The following is a 21,804-nucleotide window of genomic DNA, read 5'->3' as shown; positions in this document are numbered from 1 at the left end:
GAGATCCTCCAATAGCCTCATGAGCTGCTCTACGCTTAATTTTTTCTCTCTTTTCTTTTTCTGTCTGGATGCTTTTATGTGCTAAAGATGAAGGGATTGAAAGGATTAGAGGAAGCATGCATCCTTACCTGAGGACGGAGCCTCAGTTACAAAGTGCTCACAAAGCACCATAGCTTTAATGGAAATGGAATGGCTAGAGCTTAGTGAACCACAGTAACAATAGTCCTCTGTTATATTTAGCAGAATTGGAATACTGATCCAATTAGGAAAAAAAACTATTCAAGATAATTAAATAATTGATATTCTTTGGTTTAATTTTTTTACCAGTGTCATTTTATAGTTTGGTTTATGAGCTCTCTTCCAGAAACCTTTACTGGATGCTGAATAGCAAGCAGTGCAGAGATGCTAAAGATGAGAAAACTTTAAAAACCCACCATCACCAAAAAAGGAGCATGGCTTAGAATAAATGTATCTCTGTGGCTTGAAACACATAATCCTGAGAGATACCTAAATGTAAAGTCTTCACCAAAGTGAACAAGTCTTCACTCTGACTATCCCAGAGTCATTGTCCAGTTTTTGTGAGAGCCCATGAATGAGACTCACACAGGCATCTGTTTGTTTTTCATTTTAATACAAGTAGTTGTATTATGGGCAGAACAACAGTCTGTGCAAATGCACAGAAAAGAAATAGGTTAGGTCTACATAGTTGTATTTGTTTATACAGTCACTGGCTTGCTTTTGATTCTTTATTAGTATTATTATTATTCCTGTTATTGCTTACTGCTTTGATTATGATAGCATCAAGACACCTCAGGAAGCCAATGTGAATTGGTGAGCACATATCTAATAAGGATTTGTCTTTTCCCTGAGGTTTTCACCAATAAAATGACACAGTTAACTTCAGAGCAAAGATGCTATGAGATCAGCTTCTTTGCCTTGTCCCATTTTAGCAGGTTACACATGCTATGTGTATAACACCAATGATCAAGAACCTGGATTTAAATGTAAAGCTAGGATTCTGTATAGTCAAAAACATGAGTGAAGGGCAAGAGGCTACCTTAAAGTTTAGTGGGATGGAAGGAAGCATGAGTCCAGGGGAGACCCACAGAATGTTTCTTCCATTCTGGGACCATGGAAAGCTATTGGCTTATTGAGTAACCATAAGTATGGCCTCACACACATACCTCACACTTATTAATCTCTTCTCATAGAACTTTGTTTAATGATCAAGTACTGTTCATCCTGAGTCAAATTTGCAGTGCTCTTAACATACAAAAGTTGGGCAATGTTTTGGTTGTCAGAAACCAGTCCACAATACTGTGTGAACAATCATTAAGAATGGGTTAGAGCAGTAATGGCTCTAAAATAGTAGGAGTGGCTTAATAAGATTGTTGGGAGATCCCTGATTTTTTTCCTTATATTCTTTTTGTCAATTTCCCTCTAGGTGTGTGGAAGTCTTTTACATTTACTTTCATGCGGGCAAAGTTGAAGAGCCTTATGTCAGCATCACCAAGAAGAGGCAGATGCCTAAAGATGGTCATTCAGAAGAAGTTGAGAATGAAGTGGGACAGGCAGAGGGCAAACTTTTTACACACAGATCTGCATTCAGCAGGGCATCTGTGATCCAGGCTTTCCTTGGCTCTGCACCTCAGCTGACACTTCAGCTGTATATAAGTGTACTGCAGCGGGAGATCACAGCAGCTAGAAGTATGTATGAGTTATGTTATTATCTATTTATTGGTGGAAGTGAGAGCTGGAGGTCAGTTACCCATGATGATCCTCTGGTAGGGTGGAGTGTATCAGATCCCTTGGCCCATGAGTGCCATTGATCTAAGTCACTTGGCACCCCAAGAAGCCTCCAGTGCCAAAAGCGCAAAGAGATCCTCTTCTATACTGGCATCATTGTCTTTAGCAGTGGCCAGCACTGTGCCACCAAGCATGTCATTAACACATGCATAGCATAGATCTTCTACTATAGTTAGGCTAATCTCCACATTACCACATTGTTCAGTACCAGATATCCAAGTTATTTCCTGTCCTCAGTGGCACCCAACCCTACCTTGCCACTAGGTCTGTCTGAACTGCCCTCAGTACAACACCCTGTACAACTTGCTCTAGCACCAAAGGTAATCTTACCCTGGTCCTGCTGGTTCAGTTGCTAAAAGTATGCCTCCCACTATGGTGCTAGTCTCCACTAAGTGCATTCCAGATTTGGCCCTCATATCCCCTTGGCCCATGTAGCATTGGGGTGTACATCTACTCACAAATCATACCCAGAATTGCAGTCATTAAAATTCACATTGCCCTTGTCCTCTAAGGATTTGTCAACTCCTTCGACTTCCCATTTCATGGGGTGCCCTTTTATCCCAAGCCTTTTCTCCCAATTAGAGGAAACAAGAGAGGGGCTACCTGCCCTAGTACCCTGAGTCTTTTCACTTCTATGGCAGAAAGACCTAGAGGTTTCCTGGACCTCCCAGGCAGGTGGCACAGGATCTCAACCTCTCCCAAAAGGAGTTACTGAAACACTAGTGTATTCACCGAGAGACATTTTGCACCAATCTGGTCCTTCAAAAATAACATTTCTGATTGAAGAAGCTTTTCTATAGCCAAACCACATTATTTGAAAGTCTGTCACATCAGGTTTTCCAGTAAACAAATATGTTGACAAGAAATACAGAGTTCAACTAAAGAGTGCAGAGTTTCTCTACTTTTTCTCAGCCCTGTCATCAGAACACACCAGGTCAATGCCAAGGGGGAAGGAGCTTAGATGCCTGTACCTCCTTGGCAAGAAGGACTTCTTCTTTGCAAAATTGTAGCTCCATCAAGCCTAGCCAACATGGAACTTCAAAACAACCAAGTTTCACATTGGCCAAAAAATCTATTACCAGTCTTTTACCCAAAGCCACAAAATTCAAAATGTGTGGCCACCTCTCACATGTAGGATGCAAAGAAAGATTTAGCTTATTATCTACACACAACCAAACTCTTAGGAAGGTCCCCATGCATTAATGGCCATTGCTGAAAATCCAAAGAGTCCTTAATCTTCTCTCAGTGATTAGATTCTCCAACTGGGTTTCCAGTTTTATCAGCATCTATTATGAAATGACAAAGGTGTAATTCAGGCTTATGCCATGGAGGCTCAGGCTATGCCTGCTGCCCCCTTCCACAGGACCACTGTGTCAGATATTTACAGATCAGCAAGGTGAAGTTCAGCTCATATTCTTGGTAAGCATTATATGATTGGGTAAAACAGTTCCTCAGTGAATCTTTGCCTAAGGAGACCCCTGAGTCCCACCTCAAGATATTATGAGGATTGCTTTGGAATCACCCATATGTGAGTATGTGGCTGTAGATAAGTGCATGGAGGAGAAAAGGAAGTTACTGACCAGTAAATGATAATGTATTCAGGTATGTTGTCCACATTTACACACATTTAACCCTGTCCTTCTTCCCCTGTCTCTCATTTGGCCTGTTTTGAGGATTCTGAAGTTGAGGGGAGAGTAAGGAGCAGGGGCACTTGTTCCACCTTTTATCCCCTAGGTAGAGGGGGCAATGGGGGAGAGACCACAGCATCTGTACAGGTGCTGCTAGGGTGAGAAATTGCTCCAGTCAAATGGCTTAGGAGCTGAACTCACCTACATGTGAGAGCGCATTTGTGGATGACACATCTTGAAAAACTGTGGCTACTGGTAAGTAAGTAACTTCCTTATCTTTAAAGAGAAAAAATTATTTGCCTCGTTCTCCCTTAATTGCTTGGCACGCTGTTCAGCAAACTGCTCTAGGTATATGGTCAAGCATATTTTCCCAGATGGGAACAAAGAAGAAATACTTTTTGAATGTTTAAGAATGCTTTAAGAATGTAATAGCATAAATATATACACAGCCCTGTAAAGAGTCAAAACTTACTGGTTGCTAGCCCGTGAAGAACCTCCTTATACTAGGTCATCAGAAGAACATGCTTTTGTTTCCTCAGGTAATATTCTCCAGACTTCACTGTCAGGTCAGAAAAAGGAACTGTTGGAGCATCCCACTCAGGCTCCCAATGCATTGTGTTGGTGAAATCAAGGCAGAAATGGAGCTTTTTTTTAATGTCACTGGCAGGGAAGCACAGAAGAGGGCCCTGTGCAAGCTTTTAAATACTGTACTCTAGCCATAATCTGTTAATATGCTATGTGACATTTTTGGCTTACTAGAGAGGGCCAAGTGATACTATCAGGTGTCCACTTCTCAACTCAGTAAGTATAACATCTCGGGATAGGTTGATGGCTAGAGGAGCAAAAGATTGTAGAGATACGCTTGCATATCTTTCATTACACATGACATGTATGCTGAATTATATTGTGGAGCCATGTGATTTGTTATCTGAGATGAAGAGCTCATTTCTGACATAGCAAGCCTATCAGTTTCCCCTCTTGGCACGTATCTCGCAGCATGCTGATGCTGGTGACATTAGATGCTTAAAAATGGCATTGTGGCTTGTGTGTCCAGCACAGCGGTTTTTTAGTTGTTGCTTGGGTCTATATTTGTATTTCTTAGAAATATGACAGAGCTAACCTGGAGGTGACTTCCTCTTAGTTATAAGATGCTGCTCTGCACATGCTGAGATTGAAGGAATACATTTTAAATTAAGAGCACTAGTCATGGCCAGGCACAGTCTGAGCTAGCAGCGTACAAGCTTTCCACAAAGATCTGTTCAAATACTTCTGTACTAAATGGCAGCAGCCTTCCTTTGTCTGCCATGAGGGCATATTGACCTTTTGTGGCAGTGCCATGCAGCAAAGTGCTCACAAGAGACTACTATGATCATGGAACAAATTGCTTTTTCCAGGCTTCTGAATGAGCCTTTGGCAATGCCTCCAGCATACCAGTATATTTTAAACAACCAAACCTACATTTTCTTTTTAAGACTCCTCAAAAGACCTAGATCTGACTGTATTAGGAATTGGATTCCCCCCGTGTAGTGCCCATTAGCATCAGTGAATGCACCTAAAGTAGCTAAATAAGCACCTAAATAAGCGTATAGGGATATTAAGTCAGCGCAGGTAGAGAAAGTCCTTATTTAGGCACATAGCTATAGACTGTTGAAAGATAAAGCATTGCTTCTGGCTACTTCATTATGCCTAATGGCTAAGGTGAATTCATTACAAGCAGGAGGAAACTGGCACGTAAACAGAATAGATGCCCCCTGAATCAAGCAGCATAGCACTCAGCCTCCAAGCGCAGAATCCTGTTTCACTGGGCACACCCAGATGGCACTTACACAGCCACATATCTGCCATTCATAGCACTTAACAGTATGTGATATGTGATCCTACCAGACATGAGGCTTGGATGGATGAGTTGCCACACAACAATTGAGCATGCACAGTAGGCTGCCCTCTGGCCACATAGTTATGTGAATGTACACACGTATCTTACCTGGAGTCCCAAAATAGTAGCCTGGCAAAAACCAGGAGGAGGGTCCCCCCACGTTTTAGCCCAATAGCTTAGTACTTACAGAACTTGCCCAAGAAGAGAGATACCCGGTTTCTAGGTTCCTGTCACATGGAAGGGGTTTGAACCTGCATCTCTTCAGCTTTCCAGTCCAGTGTCCTAACCACCAAGTGTTATCCAGTCTGTTCTCCAGCCCTCCTTTTGAAGCTGATCCTGTAAAACTTGCATTTGATATTAATTGGATAAAATGGATGGGGAAATTTTTGCTTCATTGGAAGCAATGCTCCAAAGCCAGAACCCCCTAGAACTAATAGAGTCCATTTCATTGAGCCATATACTCTCTAGCTTGTTCTGTTCCTCCTGATCCCACTAGCTCCCTCTCTTGGCTGCTCAGGGGATTAGAGTATTGTGCTGGGAAGTCAAAGGGATGTGAGGAGCAGGTGCACATATTTTACCTTTTATTCCCTTGGTGGGAGCAGAAGAGGGAGGAAAGTGAGAGTGACCTAGAACCTATGTTTTCCACTTCCTAGGCAAGTGCCCTAACCATTAGTGTTTGGGTCTAAAATATGGGAGGGCCCTCCTCCACCCATGTCTTACACCTGCTAATCATGGATTATGGTTTTGTGGCTTATGATTGCCCAGGTATGTGTAAACAGAGCTGTGTACCTGCCTGGTCGGAGCATGACTTACTGAGCATGTGGTATCTGTGTGTATGCTTATGCATCCATACTGCATGTGGAGTAACTGCTGTTTGGACGCTTAAAGTAAAATAGGATTCAGCCTTCCTCATCTTTCACTTTTTTTTTCCTGAATGCAATAGTGGGGAGTCTAAGTGGGGTTTTTTTATATCATCGTTACAATTCCCCTGTTTGGATGCTTGTCTTCTAAGGTACCACTTCTAGACATCTTATTGTTGATTGTTAATCTGTATTTTCTGCTTTCCCAGCCTCTCATCAGTTATTTCCTGTAGATGCTACTTAATCAGTTCTATGAGATCAATACTGTCTGTGAATCTAAGCTAATTTGCTGTTTTCCTGCTTAGCTTGAGTCATCCCATTTCATCTCTCTGTGCTGAAGCCTTTTACTGCTTGCAGTACTAAATTAGACAGATCTGGTGATAGCATCCGTGTCTTACTCTGACAGTCATTGTGAACCATTCCACCATCTTTTTGTCTACTCTCACTCTGCTCATCCACATGCTGAAGATGTTTCCTGTCAGTTTAATCGGATTTGATACTGAATCTCACTTTCAGCATACAAAGAAATTGCACATTGAGTGCCAACAGGCTGACTTGCCTTAGCTTTCAGAACAATACAGCTCCATCCCAGGATCCACTATATTATTTTCTCACTGATAATAATCTTAGGTTCATTTCATATATGCCAGTGATTTCCCACTCACGTATTTTCAATTTATACCACAACTTCATCTCCACACATGCTCCATCCTGGTATAAAGTCCCTTTTTAATAGAATCATAGACTCATAGATAATTATGTATTATGATCATCTAGTCCAATTCCCTGCCTGAGGCAGAATCATCCCTTTTTGTTCCATTCTGCTACATGTGTCTCCCCCTTGAAGTTTATTTCATAATTCCTAGTTTCTGTCATCTAGTATTTGCCACGTGTTTGCCTAGTATTTGTAGTTGAATCCAATGGTCATGATCTATCTGAAACACCACTGTAAGCCTGCTGCAGGGTAGTTGCCATCAACGTTTGACTTTGGAAGTTACTTTGCAGGATTTGCCTTTGGAGCCAGAGTTCACTTGATGAGTCAGAGGTCACTGCTAGCTACCCTCACAGGATTAGCATGATAGCTCAGGCAAACTGAAGGTGTAGACACTGATGACCTGGATCCAGTAGAGAGAGATCAGTGAGTCACCAGGACCAAATGCAAGCAAATTACCTCTTAAAGCACATCCCTTTCCTGTGCAGAGACAAGCTATGAGTTTAACTCTGTGATTAAACCAACTGACATCACCTGTATTTGCAGACATTATCAAGCCACAGTGAGTGTCCATGTTCAGACAGTTATCCTAGTCTGTGGATAGACTTGCTGGTGATGTGTGTGGTGCAGAGGTGTTTCAAAAATGTTTTAAGCTAGACAACAACAAAGGAGACTTTCCCTTCTAATCTGAGGACTGCCTCTCAGTCCTCTGAGGGGGACTGAAGACTGTCAAAAGGTATTGTAAACATTCATGAACAGTTATGCTAATACAAAAAAAAGTCCAAAAATCTTTTCCTCTTATTAAATTAATACCACAGGTTTCTTTCAAATATGTCAGCTGTTCTGGAGTCTTTGCATAACCTCTCAAGAAGAAGAGCTCCTTGTTGTTGGACAAGAGACAATACAGAGCTTTTAGAAGTCTAAAAACCATGCAGATCCTTATAGTGCAGGGCAGACCAAAACATTGTAAATGGAAGGAGTTATGTCCATTTAGAGCTAGGAAAATGGATGTAGGTTTTTGACAGAAGAGCTGTTATTCATCCATAGTGGCAGGATCAAGTCTGAGAGAGTTGCATGCAATCTTTGACTGAAAGCTGAGCACAGTTGACCAAATGTGTACAAGGATTTGAAAAAAAGCAGTAAAAGGATGGTATTGGTGTCAGATAATCCTGCTGATCCCCATCAGTGGTTGGGGCACTGCCGTTGCACATAGATTTTACAGGCCTGCACACTGGAAAAATGGTCTTCATTCTAGGGAATACATATTCAAAGTAGCCAGAAGGGCATATGATGACCTTAGTAAGACCTCTGCCGCTCTCTGTAAAAAAGCTCAGGCAAGCCTTTCTCACATGGAGAGGGTTGGTAACAGTGGAACAGGTTTTACATGCAAAACGTTTAAAGATTTTCTAAGCAAAGCTGGGATTAAACATACTCAGATTTCCTCATATCATCTGGCTTCAAAAGGCCCAGCAGAGGGAGCTGTTAGAACTTGTAAAGAAAGGATGAAAGTGAGTAAAGGAAGCTAAAAAGTAAAGCTGGCTTGATTGCTTCTGAGCTCGGGAACAGCTGTACCTGGGCCTAGCCTAGACCAGTCCAGCTTTTGATGGGAAGAAAGACTTAATCCCAGGATGTGGGAACATGTGTTAAGGAAGCAAGCTTTTTAAAAACCTAGCCCTGATGTTCCTGCTAAAGGTAGAAAACTAGATTAAAAAACCATAAGGGACATGTCTCCATGTGACGCTACATTGCCATAGCCACATGCTGCAGCTATCTGGCTCATTGTTATGGCAATGTAGCATTAGCAGGCAAAAAATGTGACGCTGATGCTATGTCGCCATAGCAATGAGCTACCTAAAAATAATTTTACTGTACCTGCTAAAAATAACAGTGTGCCACTTCCTAAAGCAAGTACTATATAACGGTGCAGTAACAACTGTGTAGTGGGGGGCATGTATAGATATGCCCTGTCTATATCAGATGTTTCTATACTAACCAATATAGATTCCAGATGCTGTTCTGGAGCCTGGTAGAGTCTTGTCTTTTAAAGTACATTTGAGTGATAATCAGACTATAGGATCATGTTGGCTTGCAGAATTTTGTGCAACCTCTGTCCTTAGGATGACCATCTAGGACAGACAGGGCCAACAGTTTCGCTGGGAATGCTTCTGCTTACAAACAGCTGGGTTGGGAGATTTGTCTTTCAGGGAAGAAAAGCACTGCTTCATGTGACTGGGGAGTCCCAGATTATTTAAAAGACACGCAGGCTGCATATTAAAAGAGGATAGATGTAGACAAGTGATGGTAATGTAATGTTTTTCAGTGTATTAGGGTCTGGACCCATATTCTACCCCATCTGTATTCTCTGTTTTGTAGGTGAGAGTTTTCTTTTTCCAGCACCATTTATCATAGAAGTAATTAAACCAGCAAGTTTCTAGCCTACGGGACTGAGAAGAGAGAATTTTTTTTTGTTGAACTGAGTGGTTCCTTTACAAAGTGTATACTGAGTCATTGAGATAGTAAATAGCCTCCTTTTATTGCTGTTCATATTGGTAGGACCGTTTATTAAAGCTCTTGCCCTTAGACTAGGAAAGTGATTCTCAACCAGGGTGTTGCAACACACTTGGGTGCTTTGAGATCCTTTCAATGGTGCCATGGGTACTATGCAATGTTAGCACTGCAAGCATGATTCACGAGATAAACCCAGAGATTTCAAATAGGAATCTGTAGTGTTAAAAACATTCTGACCTGTTATAGTCTTTCTGAGTTCTTTACAACAGAAGAAATGCTGTACTCTTTTTCCATTATCAAAAATGAGTGAAAACTGAGAGATGGCGTTTTCTGAGGAGTGCCACAAATCTAATAAGGAGCACTTCATATCTAAGGAGGGGTGTCTTGAGCCTAAAAAGATTGAATACCACTGGATTAGGAAATGGCTTCCTTCTAGGAAAGGTTGTAACAGAGACTGTAATCCCTCTTGAAAAGTTATACAATTTGATTACATGGCCAGTGAAAAGTATTTATTCCTGCTACATCACACCTAATGAACATAAACTGGGATATTGGCAAGGACAAAGAAGCATTACACAATACGTAGTCATCCATGCCAGATATTTCAAGATGCTACTATAGCATCTGGTATCCCAGCAGGCTGTCAACCACACAATACTTTGGTCATCATTTAGAACAACATATTTAAAAGCAGTGTAATATATTTTAGTATTAACAGGTGATTTTTAAGAGAGAAATAATAGCTCTAGGCCAAAATTTGAATACATGGGTGTCTCACCTTATCTGATTTTTCAGTTTCTATGTATAGGTTTGAGTAACTAACCTTAAACCCAGTGATTAAATATGGTGTATGCAGCTGCTAGGTGCTGTGAGCTGTCCATTATACTAGTGTACCATTTGTATATGTATCATCTAGGGCAGCGTTTCTCAACCTGTGGGTTGTGATCCGAAAGTGGGTCACAAGAATATGTGAAAGGATGAACAAACTTTAAAAGTTATATGTGAACAAACTTTAAAAATGGATCAACGAACTTTAAAAATGGATTCTCCTTTAAAAGGAAAAAAATGTGGGAAACAGTGGCTTTCCCCTTGCAGGCTGGCAGAGTTCCAGCCTGCGTGGAGCTGCTTGGGCCCCCACTCTATGCCTACACATTGGGATGCTGGAGCCTGAGGACAGGGGGAAGTGGGTTGGGAATGAAGGGCACTGGGTCACGACTGACCATCGTTGTTTATAAATGGGTCCTGGTACAAAAAAGTTTGAGAATCACTAATCTAGGGCACAAGTCACTCTTGGATAACCAAACTGAGAGGCCAGGTCTTGAACAGACATAGGCCATATTAAAAAACAAACAAGCAAATAAATTCCTATCTTGTCATGCCAAGCATCAAATATCATGCATATCAGTCATTCATAAAAAACTGCTTCCCCTAACCTTCCAATGGGATTAGGACACCTTTATATATCACCACTGTGGAAGGATTTAGGGATAATCTTCAACCACTGATTTATTTTTACTGATATTCATAATGTTGCTAGCTAGGGAGAAATCTGCTACAGGAAATGTTACTCTTGTCATTTTCTTCCATGGATCAGTCTATGAACATATTTGAAAATGTCTGATGACTAATAGGCTGTGCTGGATTTCTGTGAATGGAGCAGGCTTCATCTAACATAGTTTCTAAAACTGAAGTACACATACTTCTGTGCAGCAGACTTCTTAAGGGTACACTAAGGGAAGGAACAGGAAAGCAAAGGCAGGGAAAGGGAAAATATAAATGGAGGAAAAAGAAGAAAAAAGAAAAACAACTCTACATGTCAGGTTGTTGAAGAGTGGTGGTTGTGATCCGGGTTCAAATTACACTTTGACTGTTGTGGGGGTCTGCAAAAAAAAACTGAGCTGCCCATCACGATGTCCTGATAAAATTGGAGACTCCCCCAGGTTATGATTTTCAAATCTTATAGGGGGCTCTCATCACTTTTTGAGGGGTCTCAGCCCCCCTCCCCAAACTCCCCCGTGATTTGAACCCTGGTTGTGATAAAAACATTTTTTTTTAAAATTATTCATAGCAGAATCAGAGGCATACACTGTGCTCTGAATCAGATCAGAAGAGTCAAATGTGATCTAAAAAGTTTGAGAACCACTTAGCTAGTGCGTGATGCTGAAATCATCATTTCGTGGTTGCTACCAGTAGAGAAATGCCTTTTGAGAAAAGGAACAGCTTCCAGATTCCAGGACTTGTATGAACTTATTTATGTTTACTTTAGAGTCACTAAAAGGAACCAGGTAGTATGCTGAATATTTGCCATCTCAGCAGAGCAGCAGACAGGCAGTTTTTCAGCAAAATGTTTCTAAACAAGGAAGAAATTTTAGTCAGAGCATCACTTCTATTTAAAAATGCTAACAAATAATTTTGGATTAATTATCTTCTAAAAACATAATTCCAGAGCCAATTCTGAACTAGATTAAAGATGTCTGTGTGCTAAAGTGACAGGATCCAATTGGTATTCATGACTGTGCTCTCTTGCTAGTCTATTTTTGGCAAATATTCTGTAAGAAACAATGGTCCAAATGCCTCCTGCCATGTACAACACTGTAAGGAATATGTTAACAAAGCACAGTCATCAGATACATACTCCATTTACAGCAGAAATACTTTTCCACATTGACACATACCATATTTACTCAAATATAAAACAACCCTATAAATGACTATAAAATGACCCATCAGTAATTAGATTCTATACATGTAAAATTATACATGTAAAATTTATAAATTTGTTATAATTATCCAGGCATATAATCTAATTATTGGAGGTGTACCTTGAATTTGTCCCCTTCCCACTGCTATAGCAGGGAAAATAAATTGGGGGGGAGGGGGGCAGGTAAAGCCCTTACCCTATGGCCTCCCCCCAGCTTCTTCCTCTACAGTCCCTTCCTTGCTCTGTACTATGAGATCCAGTTGTCCCTGATCAGATGGAAGTGAGGGGTAAGTTTGAAAACACTGCCCTTGAAAGATACACCTGCACTTACATCATCCAGAATTGATGCATTTTTCCTTTTCTGAAACTGCTGCCAGTTTTAGCACAGATACACCATAAACACATATTTAAGGAACTCTTTTGTATCTACTTATAGATATATATATATAGTAGAAACTATGCATGGTTTTAGTCCAAAGCCATTATAAGTCATTGGGCTGGGTCCCAGCAAGGTCAGCAGTGTTTCAAGCTATGATGACCCCACTGTTAAGCACTGCTTAGTATGTGTGTGTACTTCAGATACCCACCACACAGGATCTATGCGCTGGTCAGCCCCCCACTCATGACTGGAACTGGGTATTCCTGTTACAAGTCCTGGGATCCTCCAAAAAACTATGTACAGATGAGGCATGGGGAAACCTGGTCCAGCTTCAGCTCATGGAGAGCTAGGCCACACTAATCATATGCAACAGGCTGAGAAAGGGGGTGAGAGAGGGATTCTGGGTCAACTGTTTGAGACCCCATTTGATGATGGTTGACCTGACTTTTAAGTCTGGTAAAGAAACAAGAATAATTGAAAATGAGAAATAAAAGTACAGCTCAGCTGTGGAAGTGAAGAGGAAGAAGTCAAAACATAGTCAATGTGGTGGCTCATGTAACAAAGCCTGGCCCCAAGGGTGGCAGTCATGCCCCCATTGGCTGCTCAGCCCCTGTTTCACACTAACTTTTAAGCATCTTCCCATTCTGCTCAGCTGCTACACCTTGATGTTAACATGTATTTGGAAATGAGAGGCTACTCCAAGAATCCCTGAGCCAGATCTCAGCTAGTCATGGGCTAGGTTTTAATCACTCAAAGCCTTAAGGGCAATTTTGTGGCCCCCCTCATCTCCCCTTCTAGCCACTCTCATGCCTTTCAGATGTTACTAGTCAATCAGTTATACCAATCAGTCTAGTGGACTCTTGGCCTGATCTACCTGACTTTCTCAGCCCCTCCCTAGGCCCTGGGCTCTCTTGCCCCATCTCAGCCTCTCTCTGGGCCCTGGGCTCCGTAGCCCCATCCATCTTGGTCCCTCCCTGGGCTTTCTAGCCCTTTCTGGGCACTGGCCTTATTTTCAAGCCTCCCTGTTCTTCCTCTGCCCTGCTCTGTTACTACCAAGCCTCTGGCCCTGTCCCTGAGCTTATTGGGACCTCCTATAGTCCTTGCTAACTACCAGTTGATGGGACCTCCACCTCCCCTCAGTCCCATCCTGAACTGCTAGTGTAACCCCAGCCCTAAGGCTGTATTACCTGCAAGCTTTCTTGTTGTCCATCAGGAGCCTCTCTCTATAGTCTGCACAGGAGCTCCTCTCACATCAGCCTTCAGGGCCAGGCTACCTGCCCAGCTCCAGACCTGGGCATATGTACATCCTAAGCCTGGTCCCTTACTGGTCAGGTGACTCCCCTGATTGTGCCTGAGCTTTCTCAGCAGTCTTTCCTCCTCTTAAAGTAACTGGTGCCCTAAGTGCCCTGTTATACTCACCATGAGTTGAAATTGAGTCGGCACTGAGGGGAACTGTGCACAATGGGCCCTACCATATATCTTATTCAGGTGGGCTGCACTTGTGGTGTGGGCTAAGATCAAAGGTAGGTGCTGCACTGGTCTGTTACTCAAACCGAGATGGATTTAAATGGCATTGTGTAGTGGAGGATATACCCCTGTCCAATGCACTGTGGACAGGTTGCCCTGTGAGAGTCTTGTTATTAGCTTCCCACTGGCCAGCTTCCAGTGGGAGGATCTCAGCTACACACCTGCTTTATGGAAATAGGGAGCTCCTCCCTAGTTTGCTCCTGTGGCCTTTGATTAAGGGCAAGTGAGACTCGGGGACATCCAAACCCCAAGCCTCCGGGCTTGGGCTGACATATAGGGGTGTTTGTAGATGGCACGAGCTTTCCCATTTACGCTTACGCAACTGCATTTGTATTTGCACGATTTCCTGCCACTCTTAAAGTCTTTTCAGCACGTTGAACTCACACTGCTTGGATGTGTTTTATGTTGTGTAGATTTCACTTACCTCGCTCCAATCTAGATTTGTGTCATGGTGTAAACATGTACACATGTAATGAGCCTCTTTGTCCACCAGATGGCTCTGTAGCTTTTTTGTATTTCACCCCTTTGTCCACCAGATGACACTTGGAATTGGTGAGGCAGCAGCCCCATCCCAGGGCAGGGGGGCAGGTGCCACAAACCTCTCCTCCTCTTCTCTCCAGCCTGTGCTGGGGCCACCTACGTGAGATGGAGCCACCATCTGGCAGGGCTGGAGCCTGCGGGTCAGGAGTGAGGGGCAGCAGCAGGGCTGGGGGGCTGTGGTTTGGCATTGAGGAAGCAACAGAATGGACAAAGAAAGGCAGGGCACCGCATGTCACTGCCCTCTCCTGCGTGACAGGTCTACAGTTCCCAGCTGTCTGGGCTTGGCACAGTTTCCCAACCCAGGGATCACTGTCTTGTTTCAGGGATTCCGGGTGCATAGCGTCCTTTATCCATCAAGCCAGAGTTTCTTCTAAGGGGAGAGTTTCTTAACATTTGTATGTGTGCACGTCTTACCAGTCACTCAGGTGCAATAAAACCCTTTTTTTGCCAAGGAGCAGAAATGCCTGTCTCTGGGTGGGAGGGAGGAGTAGGGAGAAAACCCCTCAGCCTTTCCAAAGAGACACAGCTCAGTGGCCTGAGGAGGTGCTATCAGGTACTAATTGCCCTCTTTGAAATGTAAAAACTTTTCACTAAAAGCAGAACTAACCCATTCAGTCAGTGTGGGGAGGAAGCTGTTCCTTGCATTTTTAAACCATTGGGAGATACAAGGGATTTTTGCCCCAGTAGGAAAGCTTTGATTTTTATATCTATCTGTCTGTCTGTCTATTTATCTATCTATTTGTCTGTCTATCATTGGGTGTTAGGGTCAAAGTAATTTTACCTGGAAACTTTTCCCACAGCCCTGTGTCCAAAAAGTGTTATTCAGACTGAATCCTCCACATTACATAGGACAGACCTTATATTATAGCTTTTATGCCAAACACTGACGTAATATATTTGTTCTCCTTATCTCACTCATAAATAACTCCTTCTTACACTGAACCCCACCCCCCTCAAAAAAACCACTGCATGTAACTAAACTAAAATAAACAGAGAACAAATAAGACTAAAATAAACAAAGAGAGAGCTCCCCGATGTTAGCAAGTTTGATAGGGGTTGTCTTTATAGCCTCTTATCATGAACAGGTTGTGACATAAGCCAGGTATTTGTTAGTCCAAACACACAACATTATTCGGATATTAACACACAGCCTTATTCAGTTGCCCACCTATATATTTAGAACTCCTTTGATCATCGCTATTTAACTGTATGCTTTGGGTTAACATTATCCACCCCCCCTCTCATAACAAAACAATTCAAAAAAAAGAATAGCTAAGGAACAATATGCTGGGAAAATTTATCTCAGTCCTGTTTTCCTGATCTCCAGCTATTTTCTTTTCCACAGACAGCCTCTTTTCTACCTTGTATTATATCACTGTAATGTCTCCTTTCAGCTTTTTTGCTTTTCTGCTGCTCTCTTCCCCTCCTCTCTGTGCTTTTACCACTCTGCTTCAACTTTTGTCTTTCTAATTCATCCTGTTTCCATTTTCACAGACATCCTGCCACACTTTTAGCTTCTTTCACTCCTTGGAGTCTCAGAACAGCAGACTCCCTATGCCTGAAGAAGGGTGATTGCGCCCAAAAGTTTGCCAAGAGCTTTTCCCCAACTACTCAGTTGATTTAATAAAAGATATTACATCTATTAAAAAAAAAAAATCTAGAACCCTTGGTTCTGAAATGATACCTTTTATTAGACCAACTGGGCAATCGCAAAGAAAATATCCTTTATTTTATATTCATTTTATTTTATATATCTACTTAAAGAACCTTGCCTGCCTTTTTGTTAAAAGGTTGCACCTTCTCAGGCCAAGCTGTGTCTGGAGAAGCTGAGGGGTTCACGCAAAGATTCACGCAAAGAACCTTGTCTGCCTGTGCCCTTAGAGCAACACGGCTACAACCTACACCCCTGGAGAAGCTGAGAGGTTTTCTCGCCCCCACTCCCACCCAGAAGTGATCCTGTGTTGGTCAGGGGTCCCCATGGAAATGGTACCAACCCTGGACAGGTAGGGGATGCTGGGAACTGTAGTCCTGTCACACAGGAGCTGCTTGGTGGGAGCAGGGGGAGTGCGATCCAAGCCAGGTTGGTATTTGGCTCCGCCTGCTGGAAATTACAGGGAATTGTACACAGGACTTAAGTCGCTCAAAAGCGTGTGTCGCTCAAACACAAACGCAACACACCAAAATAACCCGGGTTAAAATGTTTAAGGTGCAGTAAATTAACAAGGATTAAATGACGTGTTGTGTACAAATGCCCATGTCAATGGACTTGGGAGTATCTGAAGCCGCAGGCTGAAAAATACAGGGTGGAAGATACTTGCTGGTTATAGCACTACAAATGGTATTTGAATAATTGAATGTTGCTCAGTCAAGAGGATTCGGAACTGATTTGACTAATTTGACCTGGAATACAAAAAAATTTGCAAAAGGAAATGTATGTTTGCCCAGTATGGGCTGTGGGTTTTATAGTCATGCTTAGTGCTAGGTGCATTTAATCAATTCCATAGTTGGTTTCTGTTACTGGGCACATGATGATTTTGGCAGCAGTTTAATGAAGGACAGTTTATTTAGTGAGGTTTTCTTGTACATCTTGAATATCTTGTACATGAATATAAGGCTTTTTTTCCCCATGCTGTCTTGTATTGGAGTAAATACAGTAATTTATCCTGTAAACTGGCAAATGTTGATACAGAAGTATGGCTATATGGAGAATTCCTTGTCAGACATTCCATTCTAATTTTTAAAGATGTTTGATGACATAATAGTTATTTAAAATATGTAGGGAAAATCCCGTTAATAGGTTACTTAAAGATCCTAGAATATTTCTTCTCTTTCAAAGTCATGCTCAGATATTAATTGCTTCTAATAGAAGAAACTTATTATCATGATTAAATAGTTACAAGAAAGATGTGAATTAGTAATGAAACATAAACTAATTGAAGTCTGCAGACAGAACTGGTTGCTAAGCACTAAATTTAAATAATTGACATTACCAAAAAGGGAAAACTCAATTTGATTTATCTGATACAATATAAAGTTCTGTAGCGTGACCAAGTAGCTTAATTTCTTCAAACTCTACAAAAATGACTGAATATTTTTATTTTAGTTAACTATTTTGCAACTGCAACATTCCTTTTAATGAAAAAAGGCAAAAACTAAGATAAAATATCGCCAACCTGTGTGCCTAAAATAAGCCACCCAAATCTAGTTTTGATCATTTAAATAAAACTAGTCTGATTTTTCTATCAACAGAGCTGTACATGCCCTGCATTTCTAAAAGTCAAGACACTTACATTTCGGTGCCTACTTATAAGAGTTTTCGTTGTAGGCACCCAGGTTTGAAAACATTTTCCTAAATTATTTTATTCAACTGGTGCATATTTTCTTAATGTAGAGTTTCTATATTCCCAATATTCAGCTAACAGAGTACTTTAGAAAATGGTATTTTATAGTAACAAAAAGCTTATATTCCTATTTCAAACAGCAGTGCCTTCATATATAATATGACAATGAATGGTGACTTCAGGTAGTATATGTCAATGCATAACTCCAGCCTCCATTTCCTTTCACTATGAGAGGCAGCACTTTACTGTTACATATGCCACAAAGCTTTGCAAAGAGAGTGAGCAATCTCACTGAAGGTGACAAACATAGGTGCCTAACTCCCAGTGAAATGGATTATATTAATGGGAGAGAGGCATCTTAAAACCTTGGAATATTTGAGCCTTAGTTTTTTAGTATCTCATCTATAAAATTAAGATAATATCAATTCCCTATCTTGTGGGGTGCTGTCAGAATAAATACATCGAAGACTGTGAGGTACTCTGATGTTTGGTGATGTAGGTAAGGTGAGTGCCAAAATCAGATAATGCACAACCAACCAACCTTGGAAAAAAAATCTTTTGTCTTTCTTTTCCTTGCATAAATTGGCATAATAATAGCTTTGCATATCTTTGAAAGAGCAAAGTATTAGTGCAACATATTTTGTTAAAATAGATACATGGGATTTTTTTTTAAACAAATGCCGCAGGCTTTTTCACAATTTGCAACCAGATAAAAGTGATATCACACATAAATTGTTCTGAACTGTGATTTTTAACAACAATATCAGATTATAGCTAGCTGATGATAACTGATGGGTAGCTGATTCTACAACTGAAGTGCATTACTGCTGAAATCCCATGATCCAAGCATCATCCCAAAATAATCTTTTCACACTAGATACAATGACAAGGTGTGGACACAGGAATGCTTGTAGCTCTTTCAAAAAGGGACCATTTCAGTAGGGCAGCAGCTGATACCTTCTAATTCCATAAGGTACATATGTGTTGGGAGGGGCACAACTCCACACCACCGCAGCTACCACATTACTGCCGGGCACTGACTCAGAACCAGCTGCAGCCCTGCACCTCCCTGTCAGCACAGAAACTGGGCGGGGAGCATGTGCCCTCCCCTTCCCCCTTGCCCCCATGGCCTCCCCACATGTTGCCTATGCTCTAATTGTTATGAGCAGATGAGCTGAGAATGATTCAAATACAGCAAAAGGTCTCCAACTTTAACACTCCTTCATTCAGAGCTAAGGTTGGAGGGGTTTTGTTAGATTTCAGTCATACTCAGCTTGTTCGTACATAACAATTAGAATATACCAGCTACTGCCCTTTTAAAATGTTTCCCCTTTGAAAGGGCTTCAAGTGTTCATGTATCCATACCTAGCAGCAGCCTGTGATTGCCTGGCCATACAGTGCAGTGAGTTGGGTCTTTTGTAAACTAGGATAGGATAAAAATATTTTTTAAATCCTTTCATAAATAGAATAAAAATGGATTAGGTTTTACCTGTCAACTTATTCTTAGTGTGCAAGTTTTTTAAGGTTAACAACTCCCTCTATGAGTTAGCGTGTTTTAAATGCAACACTTAGACTCTATTTTCCCTCTGAGGAATATGGTGGGGATAGGACGTAGGTTCCTTTGACTTTTCTGCTTTTACTACATCCCCCAGTTCTGGGGCCAATTGTTACTTTGTTGCAGAATCTTAAAATAGACTCAGAAACTTCAACTTTTGCTGGTAAACAGCACCATGAAGGGCATTTTCTGAGTTTTGTGCTGTCAGAGAGCAATGAATTCTGGTGATGTCCTCACTGGTGACAGTGCAGGCCTAGGAGTGGATGGTATAAATGGCTACTTTTAGGTACCAGTACCCAAGGAGTCTCATGTAGCAAGAGAATCATTTGCTGCTTTGTAATCTCCTACTAAAACAGAAAGTACTGATTGTCTTTTCTTTTGCCAGGTATCTTCATGACCCTTTCCCTGCTATCAATTGTATATGGAGCTTTACGGTGCAACATCTTGGCCATTAAGATTAAGTATGACGACTATGACATCAATGTGAAACCTGCAGCCTACCTCTGCATATTTCTGTGGAGAAGTTTTGAGATTGCTACTCGGGTTGTAGTTCTGGTCCTTTTCAGTTCAGTCCTTCAGATCTGGACCCTCCCTGTGGTGCTCGTGAACTTTTTTGGCTTTTTCTTTTACCCCTGGATTCTTTTTTGGAAAAGCAAATCCCCTTTTCCTGAAAACATAGAGAAAGCTTTGACCAGGGTTGGCACCACCATTGTATTGTGCCTTCTTACCTTCTTGTATGCTGGCATTAATATGTTCTGCTGGTCAGCAGTACAACTGAAGATAAATGATCCTGACTTAATTAACAGATCACAGAATTGGTACAGACTGGCGGTATACTATGTGCTAAGATTCATTGAGAATGCTTTCCTCCTGTTAATGTGGTATCTCTATAAAACAGACATCTACCTATACATCTGTGCCCCCTTATTAGTCTTGCAGTTGTTAATTGGCTATTGCATGGCCATCCTGTTCATGCTTGTATTCTACCAGTTTTGTCACCCGTGCAAAAAACTGTTTTCATCTAGTATTTCAGAAGGTTTGCTCCGCTGTTTCAAGTTACTGTGCTTTCCTTGCAAGCCATCTAAGTCCAGCACACCAACAGAGAAGGCAGAGTTGAAATCACCAGATAATACTGATGATGCACAGAACTGTTACAAGACAAACGAGTCTCAGAATGGGAATCCTCATCAAAGTGTTTCTTCCAATGCCTAGTATGGCTAGTTGTAAGCAGGCATTGCTGGAAACTATTGCACTGTTACACAAAGCGCAGTGTGTGTTGGATGTCGAGCTTTGTTGGTCTCTTTGGTAGGTGCAGTACTGCAGGGTTACTTTGATATGCATACCCATATCACAAACTTGATGTCCAAATGTACGTGTACAACAAACTACTATCTGTAGGTTTGTGCTGCAGAGTGGTCTCACACAGAGATTATCATTGGCTTATTTTGAAATCATTAGAGAAGACATGTTTAAATCCTACCAAAGTGAACTTCATGCTAGTCTAGTTTATTTAGGAAATATGAGGAGAATGGAAAGACATGGGAAATACTGGTTTTTCATACAGCATTACTTCAGCAGACCATGCTAGTACAGAATCTAAGTGTAGTCTTCGACTGCATTCTGACTAGATAATAAGATGTGATCCATTGTGCACATTTACTGTGACCTTTTATTGTAAAAATATATTGTGAACTTTATTTTTGAAGTAATGACAACTGTTATTTTCTTACATCCTGACTGTCTTTATCTTTGTGACACTGAAGTCAGACTGCTACCATGTATTCTAAATGATGCTCCTCAAGAAGTAAGGTTACTTACAGTTAATACAGAATACAAAAACATGATTATTACTGAGAACAGGTAGAGAGGATTAGGCATTTGTACTGTTGTAGTCTCTGAATTTTCTGGATTTTTTGGGTGCAAGGTTGAAGTTTAAAGTATTAGCTGTAATGTCTGAAGTCTTGTATTGCCTCAGTACAATGTATATTGCCAAACTTCAGGCAACCTACAATAAGTCTAGGACCATCTTTCCCTACTATATCAGGCAGAGCTGGATTTATGGATCCATGAGTTATATGGAGCCAGAAAAGACTTGGTCTGTCTCATTTGATTCATGTTATATTTGGCACTGGCATTTTGGAATAACCTGCCCTATTGATCTCAAAGATGTCACAGATTTGGAACCTTTCCCAAAAAGTGCTAAGAAACACCATATTTTCTCACATACAACACGCACTATTTTTCAAAAAAACACATTTTGGCAGATGGATTTCCAAGAAATAGAATTTATTAGGATTACTGGGAAAAGAGAGGTAATTAAAAAGGTGAGGTATTTACTGCAATCCTGAAGTATGTTTCATAGTTTCATAGT

At 41.3% G+C, this 21,804-nt stretch overlaps 1 protein-coding gene across 1 annotated transcript; it reads left to right on the top strand.

Annotated features, from left to right (window-relative positions):
• Positions 1-1,442: 1,442 nt before the first annotated feature.
• XK (X-linked Kx blood group) lies at positions 1,443-21,674 on the top strand (the record flags this gene model as incomplete). Its single annotated transcript, XM_019529117.1, has 2 exons — positions 1,443-1,707; positions 19,819-21,674. Coding segments are annotated over 2 exons (1,092 nt in total), but the record flags the coding sequence as incomplete, so codon positions are not given.
• Between the last annotated feature and the right edge of the window lie 130 nt (positions 21,675-21,804).

Source organism: Crocodylus porosus, unplaced genomic scaffold, assembly GCF_001723895.1.
Source record: "Crocodylus porosus isolate Cpor-Errol unplaced genomic scaffold, CroPor_comp1, whole genome shotgun sequence".
Lineage (NCBI taxonomy): Eukaryota > Metazoa > Chordata > Crocodylia > Crocodylidae > Crocodylus > Crocodylus porosus.
Note: the sequence above shows the minus strand (reverse complement) of the source record. Positions and strands in the feature narration are given on the sequence as shown.